The sequence below is a fragment of the Aquarana catesbeiana genome, linkage group LG04 (assembly GCF_042186555.1).
Source record: "Aquarana catesbeiana isolate 2022-GZ linkage group LG04, ASM4218655v1, whole genome shotgun sequence".
Classification (NCBI taxonomy): domain Eukaryota; kingdom Metazoa; phylum Chordata; class Amphibia; order Anura; family Ranidae; genus Aquarana; species Aquarana catesbeiana.
Window position 1 is genome coordinate 486,215,930 of NC_133327.1, and position 9,990 is coordinate 486,225,919.

Consider the following 9,990-nt stretch of genomic DNA (forward strand, 5'->3'; position numbering starts at 1 on the left):
TCCATCTCAGTTTAATCCATCTTGGATCTTGACTCCATCTTGGAGTACACAGGCCACCCACTCTAAACTCTCCTTGTTGCATTGCTTGCTACAAAACTGACTTATGGAGTGGAGTAGTGTTATAGGGGATGCATGCTCTCAAAAGCTTGCCAGTGTAGTTGCTAACATATTGATTTGGACGTTTGCTCTCTGCTTACAGGTCTTGTAAAGATTGTAGATAGCATCCAGGTGTTTTGAAAGGTCAAACTGTTAAATTTAGTTAATACAATTTTAAATATCAAGGTTCCATATATATCAAATAAAAAAACAATGAGGTTGATTTACTACAGGCAAAAAGGCTGCCTATGTTTCGTGTTTTTCCCCAGAGCTTAGTGAGTCAGGTGAAGCTTTGTTAACTTCTATCATCCAATTATGTTCACGCGAAAATGCTGTTTTTTTTTTCTTGCATGTGACTGGGTGTTCTTCATAAAGTGAAATTTCAACATGTTCGACAAGTTATTTGGCATACTCCCTTGCAAAGTGAACATCCTATTTGCCTTTGGTAAATCAACCCCAATATCTCTATCTAACCTAAGTCTTGAAAAACAAATTTGCCCTAATTAGCTTATATGAAACTATCTGCCCCTACAATACCTATCATAATAAAAATGATGACAGCGCTGGTCTGCTTCTATATTTCTCTTTCGTTCATTGACGGACACAGCATCTTCATCTTGACCTTAGGGTTATATCACCCCTTTAGGAGAGGACTAGGCAGAAAGTGTTAAAAACAGCAACACTTGCACAGTACCGCCCAGGGGGCGGTCCTACTGGCTATAACCCCTCACACTGCATCCAGCAGCTCAGTTTTTTTCTGTGTAGGAGAAGGACCTGGCTCCCGGTGGGACCATTGGTCCTGGGAATTTTTTTCTTTTTTCTACATTTTTGATTCCTGTGATCCACAATCAGCAGCCAGGCTGGGTGACAGGCTGGATAATATAGATCCTGGTAGTCTCCCCAGCCTGGCCATTGAGCGTGAGCAGGCCCTAGCTACACTCTGGGTCGGCCACGACATGCCCCGTCTGATCCAGGGGCGGCCGGTGAGCTATATGCTCCGAGGCACACGTATGACCGGGCTACTGCTGTCTGTGTCACAGTGTGCCATGGCCGACAGCCATCCCATACTGCTCGGGTGATGGGTCTGTCTGTGGAATGCATCCAGCAGTCCCTGCAGGAGGTGTAAGTATGGTTCCACTAGGGGGTCTCTCACTCTCTTTCTTCTCTCCCTGTCCCTTCCTTCCTCCCCATGCAATCACTGTGTGACTGGGCACATGGGGGTGCGGTGCATGTACCTGGCCGAGGGTCCTCCGGGGGGCTCTGGGTCCTGGCAGGGGGCTGGGCTGGGTGTTGGGGGTCCGCTCATCCTCTTCCCTGTTTCTGGGCCACGGTGGGGTGTTTGTCATGTGGGGAGCCCGCTGCGCACTCTGCGGCCATTTTCCTGGGGCCGTGGCCAGTTTTTTGCCTTTCAGCCATTCTCTGGAAGTTCGGCGGCCATTTTCTCGGTGCCTTCGGACGTTTTTGCTGAGGCGGCCGGCAGCCATTTTCTAGTAGCCTTAGGTAGTTTTGCTGACACGGGATGACACAGGGGAGAGCAGACAGCAGCAGCACAGCGCAGTACCTGGGTCAGGGTGGTGAGTCCTGCGGGGTCTCCCTCAGTCTCTGGCAGCTAGCAGGGTGGACGTTTTGTGTGACTTACCTTAGGTCCCTAAGTGGTGACAGGCGAGTGTGGGTCAGCATGGCGTCGGAAGCTGGCGCTTCTTCCCCAGACATCCCTGTTATTGCAACTGGTTCCCCTGCAATGCCTATGGACGCTCTGTCGGTGGTCCGGGAAGCCTTTGTTGCCAGGGTGAAAGCGGCGTGCGGGCGTAAAGGGGGTAAAAACGCCCCCTCCCCCCACCGTCTTCTGGGGAAAGCTCTGATTCAGACTCGGGTCCCGCTGTGACAGGCGGGCCCTGTTCTAACGTTTCAGAGGATGCAGACCAGGACCGTTCGGACAGTGAGGATGACCATGTGTCCGGGTCAGCGCAGGAAAAGGCGCTTGTAGGAGCACTTAATACAGCGGTGCGGGATACCCTAAAGATATAGGATACGGCAGGGGGGCATCTACAGAGGTGTCGGTCCCTTTCAGGTCCCACAAGCCGGCCCGCACAGCTAAGGTGTTTCCTTACCCAACTTATTTTGATAAGTTTATTTACAAGGAGTGGAGAAAACCGCAGCGGGTCTTTTGAGTCCCGAAACGCATGGCGGTGCGTTACCACTTTGAGGAGAGTTTCCTGAAGAAATGGACATCTCTGATTGTTGACCCCCTGGTATCCATGCTAAATAAGGTAACCGCGATTCCGGTGGAAGGGACTCCTGCTTTCAAGGACCCTGCCCACAGAAGTGCCGAGGCGGCTGCCCGGTCCATGTTTACGGTGGTGGGGTCAGCATTGCGGCCAGTGTTAGCTACGGCCCTGGTGTCACAGACGCTTACTGAATGGGCAAAATTGTTGCACCGAGAGTTGGAGAAGCAACAGGCTTCCCCGGTCTACGTGGAGCTGGCGGACCAGTTGGTGCAGGGCCTTAAGTATGTCTGTGATGCGGACTTAGGTACGGCCCCCTTGCTCTCTAGAGCCTCTGTATAAGCAGTAGTGCTACGTCGCCTGATTTGGCTGAAATTCTGGTCTGTGGACCAGGCATCTAAGAAAGCACTGGTGGACTTGCCTTTCCAGGGAGAGAGGCTATTTGGAGCCTTGCTGGATGACATTATTAAGAATGTTACTGTGGGTAAGAGTATGTTGCTCCCACAGTCCAGGTAAGGTAAGGAGCCACGCCATAGGCAAGGGGCCTCTTTTTTTGCTCAGAAGCGGATTTTTCATCCGCCCGGGTTGGCAGGTAAGCGTTCCCAGTCCGACAAGGTGCTTGCTGAGGGACAAAAGCATCCCTGGTTTCGCAAGCCAAACAAGCCTGCGAGCAAATCTGTTACCGCATGAAGGTTTGCCCCCGTCCGACTCGCAGGTAGGGGGTCGCCATCAGGAGTTTGCAGCCCGGTGGACCTCCCTACTTTCCGAGCAGTGGGTCTGCGAATTGGTTTCATCAGGATACAAGATAGAGTTTCTTGTCCACCAAACAGATTTTTTCCCTTCAACCTTCATCTTCTTCCAGCTCGTCGGGAAGCCCTGTTCGGGGCAGTACAGGACCTGCTGTTGTGCGGGGTGATAGTACCTGTACCGACGCCGGAAAGGTTTCAGGGATTCTACTCCAATCTGTTTGTAGTCCCAAAGAAGGAAGGGGTCTGTCCGGTCCTGGACCTCAAGGCCCTCAACAGCTTTGTGAGAGTACAAAGGTTTAGGATGGAATCAGTTCGCTCAGTGGTCGCTGCACTCCATCAGGGGGATTTTCTGGTATCCCTGGACATCAAGGACGCATACTTGCATGTCCCCATATGCATCAAGCATCAGAGGTTTCTGTGATTTGCGGTCGGGGACGAGCACTACCAATTTGTAGCTCTCCCTTTTGGCCTGGCTTCGGCACCAAGGGTCTTCACCAAGGTGCTAGCCCCAATTTTGGCTTTGCTACGGCAGCGAGGGATCGCAATTGTGGGTTACCTGGACGACCTCCTTCTGAGAGCAGCTTCCGCCTCAGAATTAAGGGAGGATGTGGCAATCACTATGCAAACTCTTTGGGAGTTTGGTTGGGTACTGAACCTACAGAAGTCGGTGTTGGTGCCGACTCAAAGCCTGAAGTACCTGGGCCTGCTTCTGGACTCCTCAGAGGCGAGAGTCTTTCTCCCTTCGGACAAGCTGCAGACTCTTCAAGCTGCGGTGAAGTTGTTGGTGTCCCGCAGGTGGTCGTCGCTGCGTTTTTGCATGCGAGTCCTGGGTCTCATGGTAGCCACTTTCGAGGCGGTACCGTATGCTTAATTCCACATTCGAGTCTTGCAAAAGGAGATCCTGTCCAAATGGGACAAATCTCCGTTGTCCCTGGATTGTCAAATTCTGGTGAGCCAGCTAGTCAGGGCTTCCTTGCTCTTGTGGCTGAGGTCGCCGGCCCTTCGGCCTGGGAAGTCATTCCTTCCTCTTCGTTGGACGATGATCACAACGGACGCCAGCCTGACCGGTTGGCGGGGAATTTGGGGCATACAGTCAGCCCAGGGTTACTGGACCCAGGAAGAATCCCGCCTCCCGATCAACGTGCTGGAACTTCGGGCAATCAGGCGGTGCCTCTCCACATGATCACAGAGGCTGCAGGGGCGTCTGGTCAGGATCCAGTTGGACAATGCCACGGCGGTGGCGTATGCCAACCATCAAGGAGGAACAAGGAGCTCGGCTGCAACATTGGAGGTCGCTCACATCCTGCGGTGGCCAGAGCGGCGCGTGCTGGCTCTGTCGGCCGTGTACATTCCGGGCCTAGAAAACTGGCAAGCGGACTACCTAAGTCGTCAGATGCTGGACCAAGGGAAATGGTCGCTACATCCGGATGTATTTTCGGCTCCTTTGCCGAAGGTGGGGCACGCCAGATGTGGATCTCCTGGCTTCTTGATTCAATCAGAAGGTACAGAGGTTTGTGGCCAGGTCAAAAGATCCCTGGGCAGACGCGTTGGTGGCTCCATGGGGGCATTATCGGCTGACTTATGCTTTTCCCCCACTCAAACTTCTACCACGTCTGCTTCGCAGAGTGGAGGCCGAGGGGATTCCGGTAATTCTGATTGTCCCACATTGGCCTCGGCGTCCGTGGTACGCTGACATAGTACGAATGGTGGCGGATGTTCCTTGGCGACTGTCGATGCGAGAGGACCTTCTCTCGCAAGGTCCAATACTTCATCCTGCTTTACCGTCATTGGCTTTAACGGCATGGCTGTTGAAAGCCAGGTGCTAAGGGACCGAGGTCTGTCCAATTCAGTAATATCCACTATGCTGAGGGCACGGAAGTCATCTTCTCGGAAGATTTATCATCGTACGTGGAAGGCCTACATCTCCATGTGTGAGGAGATGGGGTGGCGTCCATGCACATACTCGATTTCGAGGATCCTGCTGTTTTTACAGTGAGGAGTGGATCAGAAACTTGCATTAAGCACCATCAAGGGGCAGATATCAGCTTTGGCTGTCTTTTTTTTTAGCGACCCTTGGCGACTCATTCATTGGTGAGTACGTTTGTTCAGGGGTTTCGATGTGGCCCCTCCGGTTCGACCACCGCTACCTCCGTGGGATTTGAATCTGGTGTTCTCGGTGCTTCAGAAACTGCCGTTTGAAAACATTAGGGAGATCCCCTTATTGACACTCTCTCAGAAAGTAGTCTTTCTAGTGGCTATTACATCTGCCAGGAGGGTTTCTGAGTTGGCGGCCATGTATTGCAAGTCTCCCTACTTGATCCTACACAAGGATAAAGCAGTGCTGCATTCCTTGGATGTGGTCCGGGCACTGTGGGTGTATCTGTCTGCTACGGCTCCTTTTCGGAGGTGGGACTCGCTGTTTGTATCGATGGCTGGTCCGAAGAAGGGACTGGTGGTCTCATCGGCCTCCATTTCTCCGTGGATCAGATTGTGGTTCAGGCTTATGCCATAAAGGGGAGGGTGCCTCCCTTTCCTGTCACGGCACATTCTACCAGGGCAATTGGTGCCTCTTGGGCTTTCCGACATCAAGCGTCTGTTTCCCAGGTGTTTAAGGCGGCGACCTGGTCGTCCATTCACACTTTCACAAAATTTTACAAGGTTAATGTGAGCGCATCTTCGGATGCTTGCTTCGGCCGCAAGGTTTTGCAGGCGGCTTTTTAAGGTTGCAACTCCTCCGTTGAGGAGCTCTGGTTGTTATGGGTGGAGTTATTTTCTTGCTGTTCCCACCCCTCGTTTCTTTGACACTGCTTGGGGACTTCCCTAAGGTCAAGATGAAGATGCTGTGTCCGTCAATGAACGAGAGAGAAAATAGGATTTTTGTACTCGCCGTAAAATCATTTTCTCTGAAGTTCATTGATGGACACACCACGCACCCCTCCTGTTTATGTTTGTACTGCTTTTGACGAACTGAGCTGCTGTATGCAGTGTGAGGGGTTATAGCCAGTAGGACCGCCCCCTGGGCGGTACTGTGCAAGTGTTGCTGTTTTTAACACTTTCTGCTTAGTCCTATCCTAAAGGGGCGATATAACCCTAAGGTCAAGATGAAGATGCTGTGTCCATCAATGAACTTCAGAGAAAAGGATTTTACGGTGAGTACAAAAATCCTATTTTTCTGGGTCAGGTATTTCTCAATCACAGTCCCAGAACAAATCCAGAGTAAATAAGTTAGAGAAGTTGTAATTCTTCATCTCTTTACTTTTTCCAGGTATGTAACTTGAATTTTGGTTAATTCCTACTGAATCGGCCAAAAGTTGAGTGGCCCTTTCAGCACTACGCAGCTCAACAAACTACAATTGCAAAGTCAATGGAAGCAGGTGAAAAACGTGTTTGCCTAACAATGACTGCATCCAATCAGATGTTGATGGATGTTGTTTGTATACAATTGGCAGGGGAGATTCCTCTATCTACACTGCTTAGTGATTTCTCCCATTCAGCTTACAGATCTGAACAACATAAATATAAACATGTATGGCTAGCCTTAGTGTATTGAAGCTGTAGAATATCAGGGCATATAGCATTTTCAAAAGAGGCCAATATAGTTGCAGCCAATACATTTCTAACATGTTCTTGAACCTATTCTAAAATCTATTGGTCACTTTATTATTTTTTAACCTATTATTTTTTAACCTTTGCACTCTTTATTTTTTATTTACAGAGTCCTACGTATTGGAGGAGTGATTGTATTACTGCTCAGTCAAAATCTTCACTATAATTTGAAGAAAAACGTTTATTTTAAATCCGTTCAAACTACTGAAGTCAGTCATGAAAAAGAAGCATTACTTAAGTGTAAAGATGAAAGTATACATTTGAAAAAAGGCTGTGTACATCATGACTTTCAGTCTTTGGTTTATGTTGAATCTCATCCAGTGAGCCTTGGAGTGACTGAAGCTGTAATGTTTAAATGTAAAAAGATATAAACATCTTTTTTATTTAGTAAAATAATTAACAATTTGTTATTTGTATAATTTATGACCACACAGCAGGAAAGGGAAGTAACACATTTTAACCACTTGCCTATAAGGGCAATTTAAAAAATTTTCACATGCATGTTACAATCTTTTTTTTTTTTTTTTGCTTTAAAATTACTTAGAAGCCCCAAACGCTATTTATTTTTAAAAAAGCAGAGGCCCAGAAGAATAAAATGGTGGCTGTTGCGATTTTTTTTTTGTGTCACACGATAATTATGCAGCCATTTACCAAATGCAAGTTGTCAGGAAAAAATACTCACTAATTAATTTAGTGCACACAAATACAATATAATACCCACATTCTTTTTTAGGTAAAATATAATGGATGATGTGGCGTTGAGTAAATAGTTTCCAAACATCTAAAATTACGCACAACTGTGAAATGGTGACAAACTATGATACCTAAAATTGTCCATAGGCAATGCTTTCAAAGCCTTTACAGGTTGCCAGTTTAGAGTTAAACTTAAACTATGGTGCTATAATTATTGCTGTCACTCTCTTTGCGGCTATACCTCAGATGTGTGGTGCAATCACTGTTTACATATTTGTCCCAGGCCTACATGTACATTTGCACACATAGAACGGGAGTGCTTTTCCCTTATTTTTTATTTATTCATTTTTTTTTCCATTTAACCTTTATTGCCATTACAAGGGGTGAACAAACGCCTTTGAGCAGTGAAAAGGTACTATTTCAAAGCATCTGATCAAACATAGATCATGTTTCATCAGACGCTTTCCTGGTTGTACCAGCCAATAAATGACAGCACTGAAACTGGAAGTGCTGAAATCCTTGTCGCTTCTGACTTCATTAGTCACAGAGGAGATCAGGGAATGGCTGTAATGTCACTCAATTCCTTTTAACAGGAAAGCAGAGCGTCATCTTTAAAAACAGTGCCAGGATACAAACATTATCCTTGAATAACTGCTTGCTGCCAAGGCTGTATATGTATGTACGCTGGGCAGCAAGTGATTAAAAAAATGTTTTCAGGAGGCCAAAAAGCACTTTCATTGTCTTTAAGGGCTCATTTAGACTTGCTTCGGCTTTAGCACACTTTTATAATGTGTTTTTGATGCTTTGGTGGTGCTTTGATGCTTCGGTAAAGCTTTAGGGATGCTTCAGTGATGCTCTTTTGAAGCTTTGTTGAAGCTTGGCAGATGCCCTGTGTGTGGATATCTCATACCTGCAATTTCTCCAAAACAAAGAAATTAAAGCCCCTCAAAAGCTGCAGATGCTTCAAGCAAGCTTTGCCATAGACTTCTATGGAGGCTTTGAAGACGCTTTGAAGCACCACTAAAACAACATGGGGTATCATTTCTGAAGTGAAGCCGCAGCAATGCAAAGCAAAAGCAAAGTGTAAACAGAACTGTAAGCTAACCATTTTATTTAGTGACAAGGGCTTTGACTGGCCTTCAGAGAGCTTTAACAAAGCCTGTTTGAATCCTTGTTTTGAAGCAAGGATTCAAAACAGCGCTGCCCCCTAATCCATGCGCCCAGCCTCTAATTTACATGCAGGGTGCCGGACACATGGATTTCAATGGGGTTTTTTTCTTTTTTCAAGCACATAAGAGGCTGAGGCTCTAATTGGCTTTAAAAAAGTGGTGGGCTCAGGGCGCAGAGCACTGCGCCCTGAACTCACCCAGTTGTGTGACATTAGCAAATTATTATTCAAAAATGTCTTCCTGCTTCTCCTTCTGGCCAATCAGGATGTGTGTCTTGAGTGAGGAGTTTATTTGCCCCCCCACCAAATATTGAGCACCAGCCGCCACTGTTCCCGTGTCAAATTTGTTAAGGTTTAAACAAGACATAGGTGAGTTTAGGTACAGTAAAAGACATACAGTTTATCATGGCATACCAGTGGAGTAAGCACAAACATATAACAAAGTTAGAACATACATAGGAATAGGCAGCCATACATAAGTCAGCTGATGATAGGTCTGTCTTTCTCAACCCTAGAAGGAACCCTTGACATTATTTCAGGTGTCACAAAACCTCTGCTATTAATTATTATATCTACAGCTTATGGTATGTTACTGTGATCAGCAAGTTGTTCATTATTTATATATATATATATATATATATATATATATATATATATATATATATATATATATATATAATAAATAAAAAATGGGGTATACCTAGTATATATTTTTTATGACTGTGTGTATTATTTTATTCTTCAATTCCCATGGCTCTGAATATCCTGCTGCTTCAGGAGGGCATCTAAAAGTTTCTTGAAGTTGTGGACACGCTAAGCTATTATCCTCATGGCACGTCACAGGGAAGCACCCTTGTGGCTAACCGAGGATGGAATTAGGAATAGACTTGAAAAACGTAACATTAATAAGTCACCTTTACCAGATGGCTTGCACCCGAGGGTCCTTAAGGAACTCAGTCAAGTGCCACACCATTGTTCCTAATTTTTACGAACAGTCTACAGACTGTAATGGTACCAGCTGATTGGAGAAAAGCCAATGTAGCACCAATATTTAAAAAAGGACCAAGATATAACCCTAGAAACTACAGACCAGTTAGCTTAACATCAATAGTTTGTAAGCTCTTGGAGGGGATGATAAGGGATTATATACATCTGGATTTTGCAAAGGCATTTGATACAGCTCCCCGAAAATGTTTACTGTACAAACTGTCGGCATGGACCATAGGGAGAGTACATGGATTGAAAACTGGCTACTGGGGCGAGTTCAGAGGGTATTGATAAATGAGGATTACTCGGAATGGTCCGGTGTGGAAAGTGGGGGTCCCCCAGGGTTCTGTATTGGGACCAATCCGATTTAATTCATTCATAAACGACTTGGAGGATGGGATAAACAGCTCAATCTCGATATTTGCAGACGATACTAAACTAAGCAGGGCAATAATTTCTCTGCAGA

General features: G+C 46.6%; 1 protein-coding gene across 5 annotated transcripts in view; it reads left to right on the forward strand.

The window, feature by feature from the left end:
* THUMPD2 (THUMP domain 2 tRNA and snRNA guanosine methyltransferase) overlaps positions 1-9,201 on the forward strand; it is a 571,516-nt gene extending 562,315 nt beyond the window's left edge. For 4 of the 5 annotated variants that reach the window (XM_073627644.1, XM_073627643.1, XM_073627645.1 and 1 more), the window contains one exon: positions 6,786-9,201. In XM_073627644.1, coding sequence (XP_073483745.1) covers positions 6,786-7,047 — 262 coding nt within the window. In that variant the 3' untranslated portion in view covers positions 7,048-9,201. The remainder of the gene's footprint in view (positions 1-6,785) is intronic. The other variant, XM_073627648.1, reaches the window with a different exon arrangement.
* Positions 9,202-9,990: the final 789 nt, after the last annotated feature.